Consider the following 27,461-nt stretch of genomic DNA (forward strand, 5'->3'; position numbering starts at 1 on the left):
TTGGTCGGATTCCCTGACTAAAAATATTGATACCCTTGACAGGGACAGTATTTTATTGACTATAGAGCATTTAAAGGATGCATTTTCTATATATGCGAGATGCACAGAGGGATATTTGCACTCTGGCATCAAGAGTAAGTGCGATGTCCATATCTGCCAGAAGATGTTTATGGACACGACAGTGGTCAGGTGATGCAGATTCCAAACGGCACAAAGGTGTATTGCCGTATAAAGGAAGAGGAGTTATTTGGGGTCGGTCCATCGGACCTGGTGGCCACGGCAACTGCTGGAAAATCCACCGTTTTTACCCTAAGTCACATCTCTGCAGAAAAAGACACCGTCTTTTCAGCCTCAGTCCTTTCGTCCCTATAAGTATCTGCCCAGGGATAGAGGAAAGGGAAGAAGACTGCAGCAGACAGCCCATTCCCAGGAACAGAAGCGTTCCACCGCTTCTGCCAAGCTCTCAGCATGACGCTGGGACCGTACAGGACCCCTGGATCCTACATGTAGTATCCCAGGGATACAGATTGGAATGTCGAGACGTTTCCCCTTCGCAGGCTCCTGAAGTCTGGTTTACCAAGGTCTCCCTCCGACAAGGAGGCAGTATGGGAAACAATTCACAAGCTGTATTCCCAGCAGGTGATAATCAAATTACCCCTCCTACAACAAGAAAAGGGGTATTATTCCACATTATATTGTGGTACTGAAGCCAGAAGGCTAGGTGAGACCTATTCTAAATCTAAAAAAAATTTGAACACTTACAAAGGTTCAAATCAAGATGGAGTCACTCAGAGCAGTGATAACGAACCAGGAAGAAGGGGACTATATAGTGTCCCGAGACATCAGGGATGCTTACCTCCATGTCCAAAATTTGCCCTTCTCACTAAGGGTACCTCAGGTTCGTGGTACAGAACTGTCACTATCAGTTTCAGACGCTGCCGTTTGGATTGTCCACGGCACCCCGGGTCTTTACCAAGGTAATGGCCGAAATGATGGTTCTTCTTCGAAGAAAAGGCGTCTTAATTATCCCTTACTTGGACGATCTCCTGATAAGGGCAAAGTCCAGGGAACAGTTGGAGGTCGGAGTAGCACTATCTCGGATACTGCTACAACAGCACGGGTGGATTCTAAATATTCCAAAATCGCAGCTGATCCCGACGACAAGTCTGCTGTGCCTAGGGATGATTCTGGACACAGTCCAGAAAAAGGTGTTTCTCCCGGAAGAGAAAGCCAGGGAGTTATCCGAGCTAGTCAGGAACCTCCTAAAATCAGTGCATCATTGCACAAGGGTCCTGGTAAAGATGGTGACTTCCTACGAAGCAATTCCATTCGGCAGATTTCACGCAAGAATTTTTCAGTGGGATCTGCTGGACAAATGGTCCGGATCGCATCTTCAGATGCATCAGCGGATAACCCTATATCCAAGGACAAGGGTGTCTCTCCTGTGGTGGTTACAGAGTGCTCATCTTCTAGAGGGCCGCAGATTCGGCATTCAGGAGTGGATGCTGGTGACCACGGAGGCCAGCCCGAGAGGCTGGGGAGCAGTCACACAAGGAAAACATTTCCAGGGAGTGTGATCAAGTCTGGAGACTTTTCTCCACATAAATATACTGGAGCTAAGGGTAAATTTATAATACTCTAAGCTTAGCAAGACCTCTGCTTCAAGGTCAGCCGGTATTGATCCAGTGGGAAAAACATCACGGCAGTCGCCCACGTAAATAGACAGGGCGGCACAAGAAGCAGGAGGGCAATGGCAAAAACTGCAAGGACTTTTCGCTGGGCGGAAAATCATGTGATAGCACTGTCAGCAGTGTTTCATTCCGGGAATGGAAACTGGGAAGCAGACTTCCTCAGCAGGCACGACCTCCACCCGGCAGAGTGGAAACTTCATCGGGAAGTTTTCCACATGATTGTAAACCGTTGGGAAATACCAAAGGTGGACATGATGGCGTCCCGTCTGAACAAAAAACGGGACAGGTATTGCGCCAGGTTAAGAGACCCTCAGGCAATAGCTGTGGACGTTCTGGTAACACCATGGATGTACCAGTCGGTGTATGTGTTCCATCCTCTGCTTCTCATACCTAAGGTACTGAGACTTATAAGACGTAGAGGAGTAAGAACTATACTCATGGCTCCGGATTGGCCAAGAAGGACTTGGTACCCGGAACTTCAAGAGATGCTCACAGAGGACTTATGGCCTCTGCCGCTAAGAAGGGATTTGTTTCAGCAAGTACCATGTCTGTTCCAAGACTTACCGCAGCTGCGTTTGACGGCATGGCGGTGGAACGCCGGATCCTAAGGGAAAAAGGCATTCCGGAAGAGGTCATTCCTACCCTGGTCAAAGCCAGAAAGGAGGTGACCGCACAACATTATCACCACATGTGGCAAAAATATGTTGCGTGGTGTGAGGCCAGAAAGGCCCCACGAAGAAATTTCAACTCGGTCGATTCCTGCATTTCCTGCAAACAGGAGTGTCTATGGGCCTCAAATTGGGGTCCATTAAGGTTCAAAATTTCGGCCCTGTCGATTTTCTTCCAGAAAGAAGTGGCTTCAGTTCCTGAAGTCCAGAAGTTTGTCAAGGGAGTATTGCATATACAACCCCCTTTTGTGCCTCCAGTGGCACTGTGGGATCTCAACGTAGTTCTGGGATTCCTCAAATCACATTGGTTTAAAACCAGTCAAATCTGTGGATTTGAAGCATCTCACATGAAAAGTGACCATGCTCTTGGCCCTGGCCTGGACCAGGCGAGTGTCAAATTGGTGGTTTTTTTCTCAAAAAAGCCCATATCTGGTTGTCCATTTGGACAGGGCAGAGCTGCGGACTCGTCCCCAGTTCTCTCCCTAAGGTGGTGTCAGTGTTTCACCTGAACCAGCTTATTTTGGTGCCTTGCGCCTACTAGGGACTTGGAGGACTCCAGGTTGCTAGATGTTGTCAGGGCCCTGTAAATATAGGTTCCAGGACGGCTGGAGTCAGGAAAACTGACTTGCTGTTATCCTGTATGCACCCAACAAACTGGGTGCTCTTGCTTCTAAGCAGACTATTGCTAGTTGGATGTGTAATACAATTCAGCTTGCACATTCTGTGGCAGGCCTGCCACAGCCAAAATATGTAAATGCCCATTCCACAAGGAAGGTGGGCTTATCTTGGGCGGCTGCCCGAGGGGTCTCGGCTTTACAACTTTGCCGAGCGGCTATTTAGTCAGGGGCAAACACGTTGGTAAAATCCTACAAATTTGATACCCTGGCTAAGGAGGACCTGGAGTTCTCTCATTCGGTGCTGCAGAGTCATCCGCACTCTCCCGCCCGTTTGGGAGCTTTGGTATTATCCCCATGGTCCTTTCAGGAACCCCAGCATCCACTAGGACGATAGAGAAAATAAGAATTTACTTACCGATAATTCTATTTCTCGGAGTCCGTAGTGGATGCTGGGCGCCCATCCCAAGTGCGGATTATCTGCAATACTTGTACATAGTTACAAAAATCGGGTTATTATTGTTGTGAGCCATCTTTTCAGAGGCTCCGCTGTTATCATACTGTTAACTGGGTTCAGATCACAGGTTGTACAGTGTGATTGGTGTGGCTGGTATGAGTCTTACCCGGGATTCAAAATCCTTCCTTATTGTGTACGCTCGTCCGGGCACAGTATCCTAACTGAGGCTTGGAGGAGGGTCATAGGGGGAGGAGCCAGTGCACACCACCTGATCCTAAAGCTTTACTTTTTGTGCCCTGTCTCCTGCGGAGCCGCTATTCCCCATGGTCCTTTCAGGAACCCCAGCATCCACTACGGACTCCGAGAAATAGAATTATCGGTAAGTAAATTCTTATTTTTAGTGCGATGTGAAAAGGGGTATTAGTGTCTAAAGTGACAGTATTTACTAAGCATCTGTTTTGACTGTCATTTCAATTCCACGGTCCTTTTGATTTGAAGCCCCTATGCCTCCACAAAGCTGCCGCGAATCTGATGAGAATCCACCGTCAATCAGTGGCAGCTTATTAGAGGGTTTTTTTTATATTCAAGAGATTGCAGGATACATTTAGGAAAAATAATTATATATTCCTGAATATCAAGAGTTGCACGTATTGGACAGGTGTCTGCTTCTCCATACGTCCGATTGCAGACTATGCATGTATTGCAAAAATCTTGTGGATACCTGCCTTCACAATGGACAGAGGAGCAACAGTTGATAAAGCTATCGTGGAAAATACAGGTTAAGTCTCTCATATCTGAAATCTAACATTTTTTGAGAGACGATTAACACTTTTGCTTTCCGATCAATGTTTACAAACTGTTTCATGCATAAAATTATTATGTGAAATTACCTTCAGGTTATGCATATAAGATGTATATGAAGCATACATTAATTTTGTCTGTAGACTCTAGTCACATCCCCAAGATACAGTATCTTATTATGGTATGCCAATATTCCAAACTACAGAAAAATACGAAATCCAAAAAACTTCTGGTCCCAAGCATTTTGGATACTGTTTGGAAATCCCACAAAGTGCTAGAAGCTTTTAACAAAATTGAAGGATGATGGTATATATGGTATAGTGGTGTATTAGTGGGTAATCTATGAGTTTGTTCAACACTTAACATCAGGGGGAAAGGCATGGGCTTCAAAGCTGAAATTTCGTAAAAGCACGTATCCCTGCCATCCAAATTGTTGTTGTTGTTGTTGTTGTTGTTATATCACATAACAGAACTGAATAGGATCTGTAATCTATTAATCTGAAGTCTTGAACAGTGTAAGTAAAGTTGCTTAATAAAACTGTTCATGAACCCCTTTGTCTATTAAGTATAATAATGTAACTCCGCACTATACATATGCCATTTAGTATATTAACTTTAGAGTAACTGAGATACCTTTTCCTCCATCTGACCTCTCCAGTATGGTTTGATTTACAATATGATATATGAGCATTGAGACGCGATGCATCAGTAGGAAAACGGATATGTCCTCATAAATCTCTTGCTGCAGTCGCACTAAAAAATGCCTTTTGGTACGCCAATACGCATAAAAATCTCCTAGCTTCGGGAGTCTTTTATGCTTCTTTAGTGCTGTATATCAGTGTGAGCGACTTGAGTCTCTGAATCTGTACATGCAATGATACATTGTAGCAGCTGCAGCTTTTTTTCTAATACAAGTTCTGTTCTGCTCCGTATACAGACTCAGTCACACACATTATACAAGTGTCGTACATGAAATTAATAAGCACAGTGTCCTTGTGCGTCCTAGTCGCATTGCATTGCGACTAGGGCACATTTTCGGAGGCTTAATCACAACAGGCATCTCGCGCTGGATGTTTGAGGACACATCTATACATCAATTCTCCACGACTGATCCTTGATACATTTTAGTAGATGTTTTAACCATATATGGAATAATACTGGCTATGAAAATTAGAGATGTCCACTGCATGTTAAACAAATCTGAGCAAACAATATAAACAGTTCCTGTATAGTTATTTTTATAATGTTTGTAATGTAAAATGGCAGAAGGCATCTATGGGTAGATAGTATATTTTACGCGTAAGTCTGTAGACACCCCATGTACTCACTTGAGCATGCTTACAGTGCTCTTTAGAAGCTTTGTGACCTCCAAACTATAAGGAACTCCCAGTTTGCAGCACCGGTTCCTGATTGGCACAATATGTTCAAAACTGATTAATAATCAAAGTCTAGTTCAGCATGTGCAAGTTGCAAAGTGCCATAGGTTCTTCAAGGCAACAAGATACCACTTACCAACACTTACACATCTGCTAAATTGTATTTGCTGGAGCATTAGGCAGACAGTGTCGACCGCAGTTTTGCAGGTACTTTCCAAATACTCAAACAATTTCTTCTTTAGTTATAATTACTTGCAAATTAGGAATTACTATTTCACTTTAATGTGTCTGTGCTTTATTTAAACATGTGAAATTACAAGGGGATACGGTCATTAGGTCGACAGTCATTAGGTCGACCACTATTGGTCGACAGGGTCACGAGGTCGATATGTACTAGGTCGACAGCTCAAAAGGTCGACATGAGTTTTTCAAATTTTTTATTTATATTTATTTTTACTTTTTCGTACTTTACGATCCACATGGACTACGATTGGGAACGGTAACCTGTGCCGAGCGCAGCGGTAGCGGAACGAGGCACCTTGCTCGAAGCATGGCGAGCGTATACGGTGCACTAATTGGGGTACCTGTCACTTTACGAAGAAAACGACACCTAAAAAAAGTAAAATAAACCGCAAGTCGACATTTTGACCTGTCGACCCAGTGACCCTGTCGACATAATGGCTGTCGACCCAACGACCCATACCCATTACAAGAGTGTATTGAATTAACTTACTCAGTTTTGTGGTTAGGAACTAAACGAAGGTTGTACCAGAATGAAGAATGTGTATATAAGCACACACAATCTAGGTGTTCCGTATACCTGTTGAGTGTATACTTGCCTTCCTTTGAAAAAGCATTTCAGGAGATTTGTAAAAACACCCATGAGCACAGTGTTAAAGTGGATGTACACTGCCTGAAAGGAATGTCCTAAAATATACTTACATTCAAATGTAAATGAGCCCTTAAGCAGTTATAGTTTGGCACATATATATACTTTGAAGTGGCCGTGGGAAACATTGGGGCAGATGTATTAAGCCAGTAGAAGTGATAAAGTGGAAGGATATAATGCACCAGCCAATCGGCTCCTAACAGGCTGGGTTTGAAAAATGACAGTTAGGAGCTGACTGGCTGGTGCGTTATCACATTCCACTATATTACTTCTCCAGGCTTAATACATTTGCTCTATTGTGCCTTATAAACAATGCAGGGAAATTATTCTATTTGAATGTTTATATCTTTGTTATTTATTTTTTCAAGTATATAACCGCTACATAATGGGCGTAAGTTGCAATCAGGGAGATTGCTACTATTTCAGGGAACTTCCTTGACATTTTAGGAGAGTTGGCAAGTTTGGTTGATAGTGAATATGGATATGTTTATATCAGATGTACTATCATGGGGCAGATCATGTCAAACAAATCTTATTTACTTTTTTGACTGTGTGACAAAAGTGATGGATAAAGGTGGAGCCATGGATATAGCTTATCTAGACTTTAGTAAGGCTTTTGACACTGTTCCACATCGCAGACTGCTAAATAAAGTTGAAAGTTTGGGATTGGATATTAGGATTATTGAATGGATAAGATCTTGATTGAAGGATAGAAAACAGAGAGTTGTGGTAAATGGAGTGCATTCACAGGAGGGTAATGTTACCAGTGGAGTACCCCTGGGATCTGTACTTGGACAAGTGCTTTTTAATATCTTCATTGGTGACATTGCAAATGGCATTAAAAGGAAAGTATGCCTTTTTGCAGATGACACAAAGGTATGCAACAGGGTAGACACACCAGGTGGGGTAAAACAAATGATTGATGATCTAGGTAGACTAGAGGAATGGTCAAGAGTGTGGCAATTACAGTTTAATGCCAAAAAATGCAAAATCATGCACTTGGGCCTCAAAAATCCAAAGGCTAAATATAGTATTAGTGGCACTATACTGGAAACTACTGAGGAGGAAAGGGATCTAGGAGTCACTATTTCATGTGACTTAAAGGAGGGTAAGCAATGTAACAAAGCAATGAGGAAGGCTAGTCAGGTGCTTGGCTGCATTGGGAGAGGAATCAGCAGCAGAAAGAATTAAGTAATAATGCCACTTTATAAGTCATTGGTACGGCCTCATCTAGAATACTGTGTTCAATTCTGGAGGCCATATCTTCAAAAGGATATTAATACATTAGAAACTGTACATAGAAGGGCAACTAAAATGGTGCATGGCCTACATCACAAAACATACCCAGAAAGACTAAGAAATCTCAATATGTGTAGTTTGGAGCAGAGAAGGGAAAGGAGAGACATGATAGAAACTTTCAAATATATCAAGGGTTTTAACAAAGTCCAGGAGGGAAACATTCTCCAAATGAAGAGAAGCAATAGGACACGAGGACATGCACTGAGACTGGACGGGGGGAGGTTCAGGGAAAATTTGCGGAAAAATTACTTCACAGAAAGGGTAGCGGATAAGTGGAATAGCCTCCCATCAGAGGTGGTAGAGGCTAAGACAGTGGAGCAATTTAAACATGCATGGGATAGACATAAGGGCGTGGTCTTCAGGTTGCCGACTGTCTGGATTCCGGCGCACAGTATACCGGCGCCGGCATCCCGACACCCGGCATACCGACAGATATTCTCCCTCGTGGGGGTCCACGACCCCCCTGGAGGGAGAATAAATAGCACGGCGAGCGCAGCGAGCCCGCAAGGGGCTCATTTGCGCTCACCGCGCTGTCGGTATGCTGGCGGTCGGGCTCCCGGCGCCGGTATGCTGGTCGCCGGCATACCATACTACACCCACATAAGGATATCCTTACAAAGAAATAAGGATCAAACAAGGTTAGAGAAAAAAACAATGTAAAAAAAAAAAGGGGGCGGACTAGATGGGCCAAGTGGTTCTTATCTGCCGTCAAATTCTCTTTCTATGTTTACGATTATATATTATTACATGTAAATAGACAAGAGAACTCATAACACCCAATAGCAACAAACTTATAGAAAAGATTGTGGATTATTTTCTGTATATACAGTGGATAAAGAATATGATCATAAGTTGCGCTATTGGTGTTTCTTCTCATTCTCTTCATCTAAACTAAGGTTTTGTTGTAGTTTAGCGCTCTGTGCTAGAGAAGGTGTGTTTCCATTTCAGGCAATTGTGGGGTTTTGGGGGTTTGTTTTGCCACCCCCTCTCCCTTTTTGATCCTGTCTCAACATTTGCTTTGAGGACATTCCCCCAAACAATTTGATGATCATTGGTGAAAGCATTTTCCACAATTATTTGCTGGTACAATTAAAATAATAATAATTAGAATGCTTATTAAGTGGACTGCAGGCAGCCTTTTTGGAAGTATCACCTTGTTAATCTCTGTTGTAGTAGTACATACAGTATTATTTTTTCTGTTTTGTTTTTAAGGAAATTGACAGTGGAGGAAATGGCTCGCCTCAGTCAAAAAGAGTCAATAAAAAGGATAAACGAAAGAATCACCAAGGAAAGGACAAGCCTCTCACAGTGTCCTTAAAAGACTTCCAGTCAGAAGGTGACCTTCCCATAAATGTATTCATATAACATAGCACTGGTACTGGTAATGTTAAGAGAAATGTACCCCTTTGTACAGTCACAATAACCCAGGTCACAGCTCAGTGGAAAAGGGTCCCTGAAAAATAACCCGTGTCCAGTGATCCGGGAATCTGACCCTGGTAGCTGCCAGGGTCGGACCTGTGACTGACCCAAATATCGGGGCAGTGCAAATGGATGACACATGTTTACTTTTTTTAAGTTCTATATTTGCATACGTTGTTAATAGTTATACCAGTATCACTGGCACTATATATGCCATCCCGGTCAGTGTGAGTTTTGACACGTTGCCATTTAACAACTGGTGTGAGTGACTCTAGCAGGTAAATCAGTATTTGACAAACCTGTATCACTATGATTAAATATCCATCCATATATGCTGACAACAAATGCAGAGGGCAAATAAGACATTAATAAATAGTATTGCCTAGACTTTTTATCTTGTAATTAAATATTTATTTATTTATTTATTTTTTCAGAACAGCCTACTAGGAAACCAGAGGTGAGTACCAAATGTTAATATAAATGCTAAGGGGTATATGCAATTGCGGTCGAATTGCCGCAAAAGTCGAAAAACGGGGCATTTTCGACAAAAAAAACATGTCAAATTGAATTCGACAATGCAATACAGTACTTTTCGACAAAAAAACGGACATTTCAGATTCGACTTATTGCAATTCGACATTTTTAAAATTCGACATGTCTGCAGTGGTAAAAATGCGGCTTTTCGACAAAAGTATATTCAATTGAAGAATGTCGATTTGACAACAGTGCTTTTCGACAGTAATTTCGTCAATTTCATTCCGCCTCACTTTGCTGGCAGAATCTAATAAAAAAAATTAAAAACATGTTTTTTTTGTGTTTTTTTTATTGCTAATAGCATATCTATTTATATTAGAAGGGATTATGTAATTGGTTTGTCTATTATGAGACACAAGTATTATTTATATATTTTTTAAAAGAATATATATTTTTTTTTACTGACCAATAGAGAGAACATGGTTTTCAGTGGGAAGGGGTGGGAATGGGTTAAAATCCAGAAAAAAAAATGCGTGGGGTCCCCCCTCCTAAGCATAACCAGCCTCGGGCTCTTTGAGCCGGTCCTGTATGTAAAAATACGGGGGGGAAATTGACAGGGGATCCCCTGTATTTTTAGAACTAGCACCGGGCTCTGCGTCCGGTCCTGGTGCAAAAAATAGGGGGGACAAAAGACGTAGGGGTCCCCTGTATTTTTAACACCAGCACCGGGCTCCACTAGCTGGAGAGATAATGCCACAGCCGGGGGACACTTTTATATCGGTCCCTGCGGCCGTGGCATTAAATCCCCAACTAGTCACCCCTGGCCGGTGTACCCTGGAGGAGTGGGGACCCCTTAAATCAAGGGGTCCCCCCCCTCCAGCCACCCAAGGGCCAGGGGTGAAGCCCGAGGCTGTCCCCCCCCCCCCCCCCCCCCCCCCATCCAAGGGCTGCGGATGGGGGGCTGATAGCCTTGTGACAAATAAAAGAATATTGTTTTTTGCAGCAGAACTACAAGTTCCAGCAAGCCTCCCCCACAAGCTGGTACTTGGAGAACCACAAGTACCAGCATGCGGGGGGGAACGGGCCCGCTGGTACCTGTAGTTCTACTGCAAAAAAAATACCCAAATAAAAACACAGTACACGCACACCGTGATAGTTAATCTTTATTTACATACATGCCGACACACACGTACTTACCTATGTTCACACGCCGACTCTGTCCACTTCTCCAAGTAGAATCCACGGTGTACCTGAAAATAAAAAATTATACTCCCCAAAATCCAGTGTAGCATCTGTCCTGTTCTTTTTTGTAATCCACTTACTTGGCAAAAAAACAAACCGCATACCCGGACCACGCACTGAAAGGGGTCCCATGTTTACACATGGGACCCCTTTCCCTGAATGCTGAGAGCCCCCGTGACTCCTGTCACAGAGGGTCCCTTCAGCCAATCAGGGAGCGCCACGTCGTGGCACTCTCCTGATTGGCTATGCTCGTCTGAGCTGTCAGACAGCGCATTGCACAGCCGCTCCATTATCTTCAATGGTGGGAACTTTGCGGTCAGAGGTGAGATTACTCGCGGTCAGTGGCTGACTGCGGGTAACCTCACCGCTGACCGCAAAGTTCACACCATTGAAGATAATGGAGCGGCTGTGCAATGCGCTGTCTGACAGCTCAGACGCGCATAGCCAATCAGGAGAGTGCCACGACGTGGCGCTCCCTGATTGGCTGAAGGGACCCTCTGTGACAGGAGTTACGGGGGGTCTCAGCATTCGGGGAAAGGGGTCCCATGTGTAAACATGGGACCCCTTTCAGTGCGTGGTCTGGGTATGCGGTTTGTTTTTTTGCCAAGTACGTGGATTACAAAAAAGAACAGGACAGCTACACTGGATTTAGGTGAGTATAATTTTATTTTCAGGTACCCCATGGATTCATCTTGGAGACGTGAACATAGGTAAGTATGTGTGTGTCGGCATGTATGTAATAAAGTTTTACTTTCACAGTGTCTGTGTACTGTTTATATTTGGGTATTTTCTCTAACGTCCTAGAGGATGCTGGGGACTCCGTAAGGACCATGGGGAGAGACGGGCTCCGCAGGAGACATGGGCACTTTAAGAAAGAATTTAGTTCCTGGTGTGCACTGGCTCCTCCCTCTCTGACCCTCCTCCAGACCTCAGTTTGATTCTGTGCCCAGAGGAGCTGGGTGCTTTTCAGTGAGCTCTCCTGAATTTGCTGATAGAAAGTTTTTTGTTAGGTTTTTAATTTTCAGGGAGCTCTGCTGGCAACAGACTCCCTGCATCGTGGGACTGAGGGGAGAAAAGCAGCCCTACTCTCTCAAGCTAGGTCCTGCTTCTTAGGCTACTGGACACCATTAGCTCCAGAGGGATCGGTACGCAGGATCTCACCCTCGCCGTCCGTCCCAGAGCCGCGCCGCCGTCCCCCTCGCAGCGCCGGAAAACTGAAGCCGGGTGAGTATGAGAAGCAAGAAGACTTCACAGGTGGCAGAAGACTTTGTGATCTTCACTGGAGGTAACGCACAGCACTGCAGCTGTGCGCCATTGCTCCACACACCTACACATACTCCGGTCACTGTTAGGGTGCAGGGGGGGAGCGCCCTGGGCAGCATTTGGGACCTCATTCTGGCAAATAAACACATATATACAGCTGGGCACTGTATATATGTAGGAGCCCCCGCCAAAGAAATAAAATTTAAGCGGGACAGAAGCCCGCCGCCGAGGGGGCGGGGCTTCTCCCTCAGCACTCACCAGCGCCATTTTTTCTCCACAGCACGCTGAGAGGAAGCTCCCCAGGCTCTCCCCTGCTGATACACGGTAGAAGAGGGTTGAAAAGAGAGGGGGGGGCACATAATTAGGCGCAAAAAAGTATATTAACAGCAGCTACTGGGTTAACATTAAGTTAATGTGTTATTCCTGGGTTATATAGCGCTGGGGTGTGTGCTGGCATACTCTCTCTCTGTCTCTCCAAAGGGCCTCGTGGGGGAACTATCTTCAGAAAGGACATTCCCTGTGTGTGTGGTGTGTCTGTACGCTTGTGTCGACATGTCTGATGTGGAGGGCTATGTGGGAGAGGAGCGGGAGCAAATGAATGTGGTGTCTCCGCCGACACCTGATTGGATGGATATGCGGAAGGTTTTAAATGATAATGTTAATTCTTTGCATAAAAGATTAGACAAGGCTGATGCATTGGGACAGTCAGGGTCTCAACCCGTGCCTGATCCTATGTCGCAGGGACCGTCGGGGTCTCATAAGCGCCTTCTATCACAAATTGTTGACACAGATACCGACATGGATTCTGACTCCAGTGTCGATTACAATGATGCAAAGTTACAGCCAAAGTTGGCTAAATCACTCCGATATATGATTATAGCAATTAAGGAGGTTTTGCACATCACAGAGGAAACCCCTGTCCCTGACACAAGGGTTTACATGTATAAGGGAAAGAAACCTGAGGTAACTTTTCCCCTCTCACACGAACTGAATTGAGTTATGTGAAAAAGCTTGGGAATCTCCAGATAAAAAACTGCAGATTTCCAAACGGATTCTTATGGCGTATCCTTTCCCGCCAACGGACAGGTTACGATGGGAATCCTCCCCTAGGGTGGACAAAGCTTTAACTCGCTTATCCAAAAAGGTAGCCCTGCCGTCCCAGGATACGGCTACCCTCAAGGATGCTGCTGATCGCAAACAGGAGGGTACCCTGAAGTCCATTTATACACATTCAGGTACCTTGCTCAGACCAGCAATCGCGTCGGCCTGGGTCTGTAGTGCAGTAGCGGCATGGACTGATACCTTATCAGAGGAGTTTGATACCCTAGATAGGGATACTGTTTTATTGACCCTGGGGCATATTAAAGACGCTGTCCTTTATATGAGAGATGCTCAAAGAGACATTAGTCTGCTGGGTTCTAGAATAAACGCTATGTCGATTTCTGCCAGAAGGGTCGTGTGGACTCGGCAATGGACAGGTGATGCCGACTCAAAACGGCATATGGAGGTTTTACCTTACAGGGGTGAGGAATTGTTCGGTGGAGGTCTATCGGACCTGGTCTCCACAGATACGGCTGGAAAGTAAAATTTTTTGCCTTATGTTCCCTCACAGCCTAAGAGAGCACCGCATTATCAAATGCAGTCCTTTCGTTCACAAAGAAACAAGAAAGTCCGAGGTGCGTCCTTTCTTGCCAGAGGGAGGGGCAGAGGAAAAAAGCTGCACAATACAGCTAGTTCCCAGGAACAGAAGTCCTCCCCGGCCTCTGCAAAATCCACCGCATGACGCTGGGGCTCCACTGGCGGAGTCGGGGCCATTGGGGGCGCGTCTTTGGAATTTCAGCCACATGGGGGTTTACTCCCAGGTGGATCCCTGGGCAAATAGAAATTGTGTCTCAGGGTTACAAGCTGGATTTCGAAGAGGTGCCTCCTCGCCGGTTTTTCAAATCGCCCCTACCGTCTTCCCCCCTAGAGAGGGAGATAGTGTTAACTGCAATACAAAAATTGTATCTTCAGCAGGTGGTGGTCGAGGTTCCCCTCCTTCAACAGGGTAGGGGGTATTATTCGACCATGTTTGTGGTTCCGAAACCGGACATTTCGGTAAGACCCATATTGAATTTAAAATCTCTGAACCTATACTTGAAGAGGTTCAAGTTCAAGATGGAATCGCTAAGAGCGGTCATAGCCAGCCTGGAAGGGGGGGATTTTATGGTGTCACTGGACATAAAGGATGCGTACCTTCATGTCCCCATTTATCCACCTCATCAGGCGTACCTAAGATTTGCGGTACAGGACTGTCATTACCAATTTCAGACGTTGCCGTTTGGTCTCTCAACGGCTCCGAGGATTTTCACCAAGGTAATGGCGGAAATGATGGTGCTCCTGCGCAATTATCCCGTACTTGGACGATCTCCTCATAAAAGCGAGATCAAGAGAGCAGTTGCCGAACAGCGTATCTCTTTCACTGAAAGTGTTACAACAACACGGCTGGATTCTCAATATCCCAAAGTCGCAGTTGGTTCCTACGACTCGTCTGCCCTTCTTGGGCATGATTCTGGACACGACCCAGAAAAGGGTTTATCTTCCGATAGAAAAAGCCCAGGAACTTATGGCTCTGGTCAGGAACCTTTTGAAAACAAGACAGGTGTCCGTGCATCATTGCACTCGAGTCGTGGGAAAGAAGGTGGCCTCATACAAGGCCATTCCCTTTGGCAGGTTCCATGCAAGGACTTTCCAATGGGATCTGTTGGACTAGTGGTCCGGATCACATCTACAGATGCATCGGTTGATCACCCTGTCCCCCAGGGCCAGGGTGTCACTCCTGCGGTGGCTGCAGAGTGCTCACCTTCTCGAGGGCCGCAGATTCGGCATTCAGGATTGGATCCTGGTGACCACGGACGCAAGCCTCCGCGGTTGGGGAGCAGTCACACAGGGAAGAAATTTCCAGGGTCTTTGGTCAAGTCAAGAGACTTGTCTGCACATCAACATCCTAGAACTAAGGGCCATATACAACGCCCTACGTCAAGCGGAGGCCTTACTTCGCGACCAACCAGTTCTGATCCAGTCGGACAACATCACCGCAGTGGCTCATGTAAACCGCCAAGGCGGCACAAGGAGCAGAGCGGCAATGGCGGTAGCCACCAGGATTCTTCACTGGGCGGAGAATCATGTAAGTGCACTGTCAGCAGTGTTCATTCCGGGAGTGGACAACTGGGAAGCAGACTTCTTCAGCAGACACGACCTACACCCGGGAGAGTGGGGACTTCATCCAGAAGTCTTCGCACAGATTGTGAGTCGGTGGGAACTGCCACAGATAGACATGATGGCGTCCCGCCTCAACAAAAAGCTGCAGAGGTATTGCGCCAGGTCAAGAGACCCTCAGGCAGTAGCGGTAGACGCCCTCGTGACACAGTGGGTGTTCCGGTCCGTCTATGTATTTCCTCCTCTTCCTCTCATACCAAAGGTGTTGAGAATAGTAAGAAGAAAAGGAGTGAGAACAATCCTCGTTGTTCCAGATTGGCCACGACGGACCTGGTATCCAGATCTACAGGAAATGCTCACGGAAGATCCGTGGCCTCTTCCTCTAAGGCAGGACCTGTTGCAACAGGGTCCCTGTCTGTTCCAAGACTTGCTGCGTTTGACGGCATGGCGGTTGAACGCCGGATCCTAGCGGAAAAAGGTATTCCGGTTGAGGTTATCCATACGCTTATAAAGGCTAGGAAGGAAGTAACAGCAAAACATTATCACCGTATATGGCGAAGATATGTTTCTTGGTGTGAGGCCAGGAATGCTCCTACGGAAGAATTCCGTCTGGGCCGTTTCCTTCACTTCCTACAAACTGGAGTGGATTTGGGCCTTAAATTAGGCTCCCTTAAGGTCCAGATTTTGGCCCTATCCATTTTCTTTCAAAAAGAATTGGTTCTTTCCCAGTAGTTCAGACGTTTGTTAAGGGAGTACTGCATATTCAGCCTCCGTTTGTGCCTCCGGTGGCGCCTTGGGACCTTAATGTGGTCTTGGGCTTCCTAAAGTCACACTGGTTTGAACCACTGAAAACGGTGGAGTTGAAATATCTCACTTGGAAGGTGGTCATGTTATTAGCCCTGGCTTCGGCTAGGCGAGTGTCGGAATTAGCGGCTTTATCACATAAAAGCCCCTATCTGGTTTTCCATATGGATAGAGCGGAATTGCGGACACGTCCTCAGTTCCTGCCAAAAGTGGTTTCATCCTTTCATATGAACCAACCTATTGTGGTGCCTGTGGCTACACGGGACTTAGAGGATTCCGAGTCCCTTGATGTGGTCAGGGCTTTGAAAATTTATGTAGCCAGGACGGCTAGAGTCAGAAAAACAGAAGCACTGTTTGTTCTGTATGCAGCCAACAAGCTTGGCGGCCCTGCTTCAAAGCAGACTCTTGCTCGCTGGATCTGTAACACGATTCAGCAGGCGCATTCTACGGCAGGATTGCCGTTACCTGAATCGATCAAGGCCCATTCCACTAGGAAAGTGGGCTCTTCTTGTGCGGCTGCCCGAGGGGTCTCGGCACTACAGCGGTGTCGAGCTGCTACTTGGTCGGGTACAAACACCTTTGCAAAATTCTATAAGTTTGATACCCTGGCTGAGGAGGACCTCATGTTTGCTCAATCGGTGCTGCAGAGTCATCCGCACTCTCCCGCCCGTTTCGGAGCTTTGGTATAATCCCCATGGTCCTTACGGAGTCCCCAGCATCCTCTAGGACGTTAGAGAAAATAAGATTTTACTTACCGGTAAATCTATTTCTCGTAGTCCGTAGAGGATGCTGGGCGCCCGTCCCAAGTGCGGACTTCTTCTGCAATACTTGTATATAGTTATTGCTTCAATAAGGGATACGTTATTGTTGCATCGGGCGTGAACTGATGCTATGTTATTGTCATACTGTTTACTGGATTGTTATCACAAGTTATACGGTGTGATTGGTGTGGCTGGTATGAATCTTGCCCTTGGATTAACAAAAGTCCTTTCCTCGTACTGTCCATCTCCTCTGGGCACAGTTCTCTAACTGAGGTCTGGAGGAGGGGCAGAGAGGGAGGAGCCAGTGCACACCAGGAACTAAATTCTTTCTTAAAGTGCCCATGTCTCCTGCGGAGCCCGTCTCTCCCCATGGTCCTAACGGAGTCCCCAGCATCCTCTACGGATTACGAGAAATAGATTTACAGGTAAGTAAAATCTTATTTTTTTTGCAGTAGAACTACAGGTACCAGCGGGCCCGTTTCCCCCCCCCGCATGCTGGTACTTGTGGTTCTCCAAGTACCAGCTTGTGGGGGAGTCTTGCTGGGACTTGTAGTTCTGCTGCAAAAAACTATTCTTTTATTTGTCACAAGGCTATCAGCCCTCCATCCGCAGCCCTTGGATGGGGGGGAAAGCCTCGGGCTTCACCCCTGGCCCTTGGGTGGCTGGAGGGGGGGACCCCTTGATTTAAGTGGTCCCCACTCCTCCATGGTACCTAGGCCAGGGGTGACTAGTTGGGGATTTAATGCCACGGCCGCAGGGACCGATATAAAAGTGTCCCCCGGCTGTGGCATTATCTCTCCAGCTAGTGGAGCCCGGTGCTGGTGTTAAAAATACGGGGGACCCCTACGTCTTTTGTCCCCCGTATTTTTTGCACCAGGACCGGACGCCGAGCCCGGTGCTGGTTCTAAAAATACGGGGGATCCCTTGTCAATTTTCCCCCCGTATTTTTACAACCAGGACCGGCTCAAAGAGCCCGAGGCTGGTTATGCTTAGGAGGGGGGACCCCACGCAATTTCTTTTCTGGCTTTTTTAACCATTTTTGTGCCGTCCGAAAAGTCGAATCCAGGACGCACTTATCCGTCAATTGGTTCGTTTTTCGACAGCGGGACTGTCGAATCCGTTTTTAATTGAATATGTCGAATTCCGGCACCCGACCGCCGGGATTCGACGGTCGTATTGTGTCGAAATTAAAAACGGGCGAAAAAAAGCCGCAATTCGTCCTGAATTGCATATACCCCTATGTCTGTGCAGTTCTAATAATAACGGGTGAAGGATAAATGTTTTGTTATCCTGTTAATTTTAATGTATACATTTTCTGATAGACATTAACTTGTTCATTTAATTTTAAGGATTTTTGTTAAATGCATCTTTAATAGCTAGTGGCTCTGATGTAGTTTTAATTTTGCAGCTCTAGCCTTAAAATATGCTGAAACTATAATTTGACTTTACCAAGGTTGTGTAATAATCGTAGACCTTAAGGGGTATATGCAATTCACGGCGAATCGCGGCAAATTATAGCCGTTTTTTAATTCGACACAATTTTATACAGCGCCCTGCGGCCGTGGCATTAAATATCCAACTAGTCACCCCTGGCCGGGGTACCCTGGGGGAGTGGGGACCCCTTCAATCAAGGGGTCCCCCCCCCCCAGCCACCCAAGGGCCAGGGGTGAAGCCCGAGGCTGCCCCCCCCCCCATCCAAGGGCTGCGGATGGGAGGCTGATAGCCTTGAGAAAAATGTCAGAATATTGTTTTTTCCAGTAGTACTACAAGTCCCAGCAAGCCTCCCCCGCAAGCTGGTACTTGGAGAACCACAAGTACCAGCATGCGGGAGAAAAACGGACCCGCTGGTACCTGTAGTACTACTGGAAAAAAAATACCCAAATAAAAACAGGACACACACACCGTGACAAGTACAACTTTATTACATACTGCCGACACACACATACTTACCTATGTTGACACGAAGCAGTCGGTCCTCTTCTCCAAGTAAAATCCACGGATACCTGAAAATAAAAGATAATTATACTCACCTTCCAGCGTCCAGAGATACATCCACGTCCAGAAAATAATCCAGGTACTTGGCAAAAAAAAAAAAAAACGCAATGACCCGATCCTGCGGACTGAAAGGGGTCCCATATTGACACATGAGACCCCTTTCCCCGAATGTGCCGGGACCCCACGTGACTCCCGTCACTGAGGTCCCTTCAGCCAATCAGGAAGCGCTACTACGTGGCGCTCACCTGATTGGCTGTGCGCTGTCTGTGCTGTGACAGCGCATCGCAAAGCCTCTCCATTATATTCAATGGTGGGAACTTTGCCGTCAGCGGGGGGGGGTTACCCGCGGTCAGCCGCTGACCGGCGGGTGACCCCACCGCTAACCGCAAGGTTCCCACCATTGAATATAATGGAGAGGCTTTGGGATGCGCTGTCTGAGCTCAGACGCGCAGAGCCAATCAGCAGAGTGCAAGGACGTTGCACTCGCTGATTGGCTGAAGAGACCTTTCAGTGACAGCTGTCACGTAGAGGTCTCTGCATTCGGGGAAAGGGGTCTCATGTGTCAACATGGGACCCTTTTCAGTCCGCTGGCACGGGTTTTTGCGTTTTATTATTTTGCCAAGTACCTGGATTATACTCTGGACGTGGATTTATCTCTGGACGCTGGAAGGTGAGTATAATTTTTTAACAGGTACCCTCGGATTGTCGGAGACTGTGGCAGTCGGCGTGTCAACATAGGTAAGTATGTGTGTGTCGGCAGTATGTAATAAAGTTGTACTTGTCACGGTGTGTGTGTCCTGTTTTTATTTGGGTATTTTTTTTCCAGTAGTACTACAGGTACCAGCGGGCCCGTTTTTCTCCCGCATGCTGGTACTTGTGGTTCTCCAAGTACCAGCTTGCGGGGGAGGCTTGCTGGGACTTGTAGTACTACTGGAAAAAACAATATTCTGACATTTTTCTCAAGCCTATCAGCCTCCCATCCGCAGCCCTTGGATGGGGGGGACAGCCTCGGGCTTCATCCCTGGCCCTTGGGTGGCTGGGAGGGGGACCCCTTGATTGAAGGGGTCCCCACTCCCCCAGGGTACCCCAGCCAGGGGTGACTAGTTGGATATTTAATGCCACGGCCGCAGGGCGCTGTATAAAAGTGACCCCCGGCTGTGGCATTATCTGTCCAGCTAGTGGAGCCCGATGCTGGTGTATAAAATACGGGGGACCCCTACTCTTTTTGTCCCCCGTATTTTTTGCACCAGCATCAGGCGCAGAGCCCGGTGCTGGTTTTAAAAATACGGGGGATCCCCTGTCAAATTTTTCCCCCGCATTTTTAGAACCAGGACCAGCTCGAAGAGCCCGAGGCTGGTTATGCTTTGGAGGGGGGACCCCACGCCATTTTTTTCATTGATTTTACTGTTCCAGCTATTAAAAAAAAAAAAAAGTATTTTAAAAAATATATAAATAATACTTGTGCCTCCAAAAAAGACAAACCAAGTACCTAATCCCTTCTAATATAAATAGATATGCTATTACCAAAAAAAAAAACACCAAAAAAAACATGTTTTAAATTTTTTTTATTGGTTTCACCCTCCAAAGTGTGGCGGATTGAAAATGACGAATTTACTGTCTAAAAGCACTGTTGTCGAATTTCCAAACTTGAATTGAATAGACTTTGGTCGAATTGCAGCATGTGTATCATTGCAAAAAAGTCGAATTTGTCAAAAGTCGAATTTCAAAAAGTCGAATTTTGAAAGTCCGTTTTTTTGTCGGAAAGTACTGAATTGCATTGTCGATTTTTTTTTTTTTTTGGCGAAAAATTCCCGAAATTCGACAATTTCGGGAATTCGACCGCAATTGCATATACCCCTAAATCTTATAATGTCTAGAAACTGTTTTCAGAATAACCTTACTTGTTTTATTTTGCTTACTATGAAAACTGATTTTCTATGCAGGATGCGAAATCCCCTCCGATGTTACCACATGACCGTGGTTTTTTCAATAAACTTGAAGATGATGTGACCAAAATAATTTTTAAAGAAAAGAGAAAAGAACATACCCCATTTCCTGATGTAATGGAAAGTTTGGCATCATCTGATCAGAGTTTGGTATGTTGGCTGAAGAAATGTATACGAGATGTGGCTATTAAATAACGAGACTGATGCTATAATTCTATGTTTAACTACAGTACTGTGCATAAGATTTAGCCAGGTGTGGAAAAAATTATGCAAAGTAAGAATACTTTCAAAAATAGAAGTGTTAATGGTTTCTTTTTTGTATTTTTTTGTAATTGAAGCAATGACTGTTAAGATGGGTACACACTAGGCGATGTGCTCCGTGAGCGACATCGCCTATTCTTTCCCCACCGGGGACTGGGCACCCGACGGCGGGCATACACACTGTACGATATCGCTAGTGATATCGCATAGTGACGTAATGCCGCGGCCGGGCTGTACATGCAGCTTTGGACTACGAGTCCAAATTGAGTTTCATGTACTGCCGACACCGAGAGTTGTTAACGACCCGCAGGGCCAGGCATCGACCGTTAGCAGCTGCATACACCCTGGGGCATTATAGTAAACTAAATTCAGTATATAGCTATAATTACTTTTAAAAACAAAAAAGGGGAAAAATATTTCTCTGACGTCCTAGTGGATGCTGGGGACTCCGTAAGGACCATGGGGAATAGACGGGCTCCGCAGGAGACTGGGCACTCTAAAGAAAGATTCAGGACTATCTGGTGTGCACTGGCTCCTCCCCCTATGACCCTCCTCCAAGCCTCAGTTAGATTTCTGTGCCCGGCCGAGCTGGATGCACACTAGGGGCTCTCCTGAGCTCCTAGAAAGAAAGTATAGTTTAGGTTTTTTATTTTACAGTGAGACCTGCTGGCAACAGGCTCACTGCAGCGAGGGACTAAGGGGAGAAGAAGCGAACCTACCTAACTGGTGGTAGCTTGGGCTTCTTAGGCTACTGGACACCATTAGCTCCAGAGGGATCGAACACAGGACCCGACCTCGTCGTCCGTTCCCGGAGCCGCGCCGCCGTCCCCCTTACAGAGCCAGAAGCAAGAAGGTCCGGAAAATCGGCGGCTGAAGACTTCTGTCTTCCTCCAAGGTAGCGCACAGCACTGCAGCTGTGCGCCATTGCTCCTCATGCACACCACACACTTCGGTCACTGATGGGTGCAGGGCGCTGGGGGGGGGGCGCCCTGAGCAGCAATAAATAACACCTTGGCTGGCAAACTAACACCATATATAGCCCCAGGGGCTATATAGGTGTACATTAACCCCTGCCAGACGTTTTAAAATAGCGGGAGAAAGCCCGCCGAAAAAGGGGCGGAGCCTTCTCCCTCAGCACACTGGCGCCATTTTCCCTCACAGCTTCGCTGGAAGGATCGCTCCCTGGCTCTCCCCTGCAGTCCTGCACTACAGAAAGGGTAAAAAAGAGAGGGGGGGGGGCACAATTTAGGCGCAGTATACAATATATATGCAGCTATAAGGGAAAACACTTTTATAAGGTGATATCCCTGTGATATATAGCGCTCTGGTGTGTGCTGGCATACTCTCCCTCTGTCTCCCCAAAGGGCTTTGTGGGGTCCTGTCCTCTGTCAGAGCATTCCCTGTGTGTGTGCTGTGTGTCGGTACTGCTGTGTCGACATGTATGATGAGGATAATGATGTGAAGGCGGAGCAAATGCCTGTGAATGTGATGTCACCCCCTGCGGGGTCGACACCTGCGTGGATGGACTTATGGAAGGAATTACGTGACAGTGTCAGCTCCTTACATAAAAGGTTTGACGACATAGGACAGCCGGCTTCTCAGCTTGTGCCTGTCCAAGCGTCTCAAATGTCATCAGAGGCTGTAAAACGCCCGCTACCTCAGATGACAGATACAGATGTCGACACGGATACCGACTCCAGTGTCGACGACGATGAGACTAGTGTACCCTCCAATAGGTCCACCCGTTACATGATTGAGGCAATGAAAAATGTATTACACATTTCTCTATCGTCCTAGTGGATGCTGGGGTTCCTGAAAGGACCATGGGGAATAGCGGCTCCGCAGGAGACAGGGCACAAAAAGTAAAGCTTTTCCAGATCAGGTGGTGTGCACTGGCTCCTCCCCCTATGACCCTCCTCCAGACTCCAGTTAGATTTTTGTGCCCGGCCGAGAAGGGTGCAATCTAGGTGGCTCTCCTAAAGAGCTGCTTAGAAAAAGTTTAGCTAGGTTTTTTATTTTACAGTGATTCCTGCTGGCAACAGGATCACTGCAACGAGGGACTGAGGGGAGAAGAAGTGAACTCACCTGCGTGCAGGATGGATTGGCTTCTTGGCTACTGGACATCAGCTCCAGAGGGACGATCACAGGTACAGCCTGGATGGTCACCGGAGCCGCGCCGCCGGCCCCCTTGCAGATGCTGAAGTTAGAAGAGGTCCAGAATCGGCGGCTGAAGACTCTGACAGTCTTCTAAAGGTAGCGCACAGCACTGCAGCTGTGCGCCATTTTCCTCTCAGCACACTTCACACGCTGTCACTGAGGGTGCAGGGCGCTGGGGGGGGGCGCCCTGGGAGGCAAATGTAAACCTATATACTGGCTAAAAATACCTCACATATAGCCCCCAGAGGCTATATGGAGATATTTAACCCCTGCCAAACTTCACTAAAGAGCGGGAGACGAGCCCGCCGGAAAAGGGGCGGGGCCTATCTCCTCAGCACACAGCGCCATTTTTTCTCTCACAGAAAGGCTGGAGAGAAGGCTCCCAGGCTCTCCCCTGCACTGCACTACAGAAACAGGGTTTAAACAGAGAGGGGGGCACTAATTGGCGATATAAATATATATATAAAGATGCTATTAGGGAGAAACACTTATATAAGGTTGTCCCTATGTAATTATAGCGTTTTTTGGTGTGTGCTGGCAAACTCTCCCTCTGTCTCTCCAAAAGGCTAGTGGGTCCTGTCCTCTGTCAGAGCATTCCAGGTGTGTGTGCTGTGTGTCGGTACGTGTGTGTCGACATGTATGAGGACGATGTTGGAGGAGGCGGAGAAATTGCCTGTAATGGTGATGTCACTCTCTAGGGAGTCGACACCGGAATGGATGGCTTATTTAGGGAATTACGTGAACATGTCAACACGCTGCAAGGTCGGTTGACGACATGAGACGGCCGACAAACAATTAGTACCGGTCCAGGCGTCTCAGAAACACCGTCAGGGGTTTTTAAAAAAAACGCCCATTTACCTCAGTCGGTCGACACAGACACAGACACGGACACTGAATCCAGTGTCGACGGTGAATAAACAAACGTATTCCTCATTAGGGCCACACGTTAAGGGCAATGAAGGAGGTGTTACATATTTCTGATACTACAAGTACCACAAAAAAAAAAAGGGTATTATGTGGGAGTGAAAAAACTACCTGTAGTTTTTCCTGAATCAGATAAAATAAAATGAAGTGTGTGATGATGCGTGGGTTTACCCCGATAGCAAATATTGGCGTTATACCCTTTCCCGCCAGAAGTTAGGAAAACACCCCTTAGGGTGGATAAGGCGCTCACACGCTTATCAAGTGGCGTTACCGTCTCCAGATACGGCCGCCCTCAAGGAGCCAGCTGATAGGCAGCTGGAAAAATATCCTAAAAAGTATATACACACATACGGTGGTTATACTGCGACCAGCGATCGCCATCAGCCTGGAGATGCAGTGCTGGGTTGGCTTGGTCGAATTCCCTGACTAAAAATATTTTATTGATATAGAGCATTTAATAGGATGCATTCTATATATATGTATGCGAGATGCACAGAGGGATATTTGCACTCTGGCATCAAGATAAGTGCGTTGTCCATATCTCCCAGAAGATGTCATGGACACGACAGTGGTCAGGTGATACAGATCCCATACGGCACATGGAGTATTGCCGTATAAAGGGAAGGAGTTATTTGGGGTCGGTCCATCGGACCTGGGGGCCACGGCTACAGCTGGGAAATCCAACCTTTTTACCCCAAGTTACATCTCAGCAGAAAAAGACACTGTCTTTTCAGCCTCAATCCTTCCGTTTCCCATGTGGGCAAGCGGGCAAAAGGCCAGTCATATCTGCCCAGACATAGAGGAAAGGGAAGTAGACTGCAGCAGGCAGCCCCTTCCCAGGAAAAGAAGCCCTCCACCGCGTCTGCCAAGTCCTCAGCGTGACACTGGGGCCGTGCAAGCGGACTCAGGTGAGGTGGGGGGGTAGTCTCAAGAGTCTCAGCGCGCAGTGGGATCACTCGCAAGTTGACCCCTAGATCGTACAAGTATTATCCCAGGGGTACAGATTGGAGAGTCGAGACATTTTTTCCTCGCAGGTTCCTGAAGCCTGCTTTACCAACGGCTCCCTCCGACAGGGAGGCAGTATTGGGAAAAAATTCACAAGCTGTATTTCCAGCAGGTGATAATCAAAGTACCCCTCCTACAACAAGGAAAAGGGTATTAGTCTTCCACACTATATTGTGGTACTGAAGCCAGACGGCTTGGTGAGACATAGTCTAAATCTGAAATCTTTGAACACTTACATAAAAAGGTTCAAATCAAGATGGAGTCACTCAGAGCAGTGATAGAGAACCGGAAAAAAGGGGACTATATGGTGTCCCTGGACATCAAGGATTACCTCCATGTCCAAATTTGCCCTTCTCAACAAGGGTACCTCTGGTTCGTGATACAGAACTGTCAATATCAGTTTCAGACGCTGCCGTTGAATTATCCACGGCACCCCGGGCCTTTACCAAGGTAATGGCCGAAAAGATGATTCTTAAAAGAAGAAAGGCATCTTAATTATCCCTTACTTGGACGATATCCTGAAAGGGGCAAGTTTCCAGAGAACAGTTGGAGGTCGGAAAAGAACTATCTAAAGTAGTTCTACGACAGCACGAGTGGATTCTAAATATTCCAAAAATCGCAGCTGTTTTCCGATGATACGTCTGCTGTTCCTAGGAATGATTCTGGGCATAGTCCAGAAAGAGGTATTTCTCCTGGAGGGGAAAGCCAGGGAGTTATCCGACCTAGTCAGAAACCTCCTAAAACCAGGCCAAGTATCAGTGCATCAATGCACAGGAGTCCTGGGAAAAATGGTGGCTTCTTACGAAGCGATTCCATTCGGCAGATCTCACGCAAAAACTTTTCAGGGGGATTTGCGGGACGAATGGTCCGGATCGCATCTTCAGATGCATCAGCGGATAACCCTGTCTCCAAGGACAAGGGTGTCTCTTCTGTGGGGGCTGCAGAGTGCTCATCTTCTAGAGGGCAGCACATTCAGCATTCAGGACTGTGTTCTGGTGACCACGGATGCCAGTCTGAGAGGCTGGGGAACAGTCACACAGGGAAGAAATTTCCAAGGAAGTGTGGTCAAGTCTGGAGATTTCTCTCCACATGAATATACTGGAGCTAAGGGCAATTTACGATGCTCTGAGCCTAGGAAGACCTCTGCTTCAAAGTCAACCGGTGCTGATCCAGTAGGACATCATCATGGCAGTCGCCCACGTAAACAGACGGGGCGGCACAAGAAGCAGGAGGGCAATGACAGCAAGGATTCTTCGCTGGGCGAAAAATCATGTGATAACACTGTCAGCAGTGTTCATTCCGGGAGTGGACAACTAGGAAGATTTCCTCAGCATGAATGAATTCCACCCGGAAAAGTGGGAACTTCATCTGGAAGTTTCCACATGTTTGTAAACCATTGGGAAAGACCAAAGGTGGTTATGATGGCGTCCCACATGAAGCGCCAGGTCTAGAGACCCTCAGGCAATAGCTGGGACGCTCTGGTAACACCGTGGGTGTACCAGTCGGTGTATGTGTTCCCTCCTCTGCCTTTCATACCCAGTGTATGGAGAATGATAGGAAGGAGAGGAGTAAGAACTATACTAGTGGCTCCGGTTTGGCCAAGAAGAACTTGGTACCCGGAACTTCAAGAGATACTAGAAAGGATCTTGATTCAGCAAGAATCATGTCTGTTCCATGACTTACCGCAGCCGCGTTGACGGGTGAACGCCGGATCCTAAGGGAAAAAGGCATTCCGGAAGAGGTCATCCCTACCCTGGTCAGAGCCAGGAAGGAGGTGACCGCACAACATTATCACTGCTTAGGTGAAAATGTGTTCCATGGTGTGAGGCCAGGAAGGCTCCACGGAAGAATTTCAACTACGTTAATTCCTACATTTCCTGCAAACAGGAGTGTATATGGGTCTCAAATTGGGGTCCATTAAGGTTCAAATTTCAACCGGTCGATTTTCTTCCAGAAAGAAATTGGCTTCAGTTCCTGAAGTCCAGAAGTTGTTAAGGGAGTACTGCATATACAACCCCCTTTTGATGTCTCCAGTGGCACTGGGCGATCTCAACGTAGTTTGGGATTCCTAAAATCACATTGGTTTAAACAACTCAAATCTGTGGATTTGATATATCTCACATGGAAAGCGACCATGCTGTTGGTCCTGGCCTCGGCCAGGCGAGTGTCAGAATTGGCGGCTTTATCTCACAAAGCCATATCTGATTGTCCATTCGG

General features: G+C 46.7%; 1 protein-coding gene across 7 annotated transcripts in view; it reads left to right on the forward strand.

Annotated features, from left to right (window-relative positions):
• Window positions 1-27,461, forward strand: part of GKAP1 (G kinase anchoring protein 1) — a 170,275-nt gene that overhangs the window by 101,182 nt on the left and 41,632 nt on the right. For all 7 annotated transcript variants that reach the window (XR_010171853.1, XR_010171851.1, XR_010171850.1 and 4 more), the window contains 3 exons: window positions 9,008-9,131; window positions 9,649-9,671; window positions 20,895-21,047. Coding sequence is in view for 1 of the 7 variants with exons in the window: in XM_063913800.1 (XP_063769870.1) it covers window positions 9,008-9,131; window positions 9,649-9,671; window positions 20,895-21,047 (300 nt within the window). In the remaining 6 variants the exon portion in view is untranslated. The remainder of the gene's footprint in view (window positions 1-9,007; window positions 9,132-9,648; window positions 9,672-20,894; window positions 21,048-27,461) is intronic.

Source organism: Pseudophryne corroboree, chromosome 1 (assembly GCF_028390025.1).
Source record: "Pseudophryne corroboree isolate aPseCor3 chromosome 1, aPseCor3.hap2, whole genome shotgun sequence".
Lineage (NCBI taxonomy): Eukaryota > Metazoa > Chordata > Amphibia > Anura > Myobatrachidae > Pseudophryne > Pseudophryne corroboree.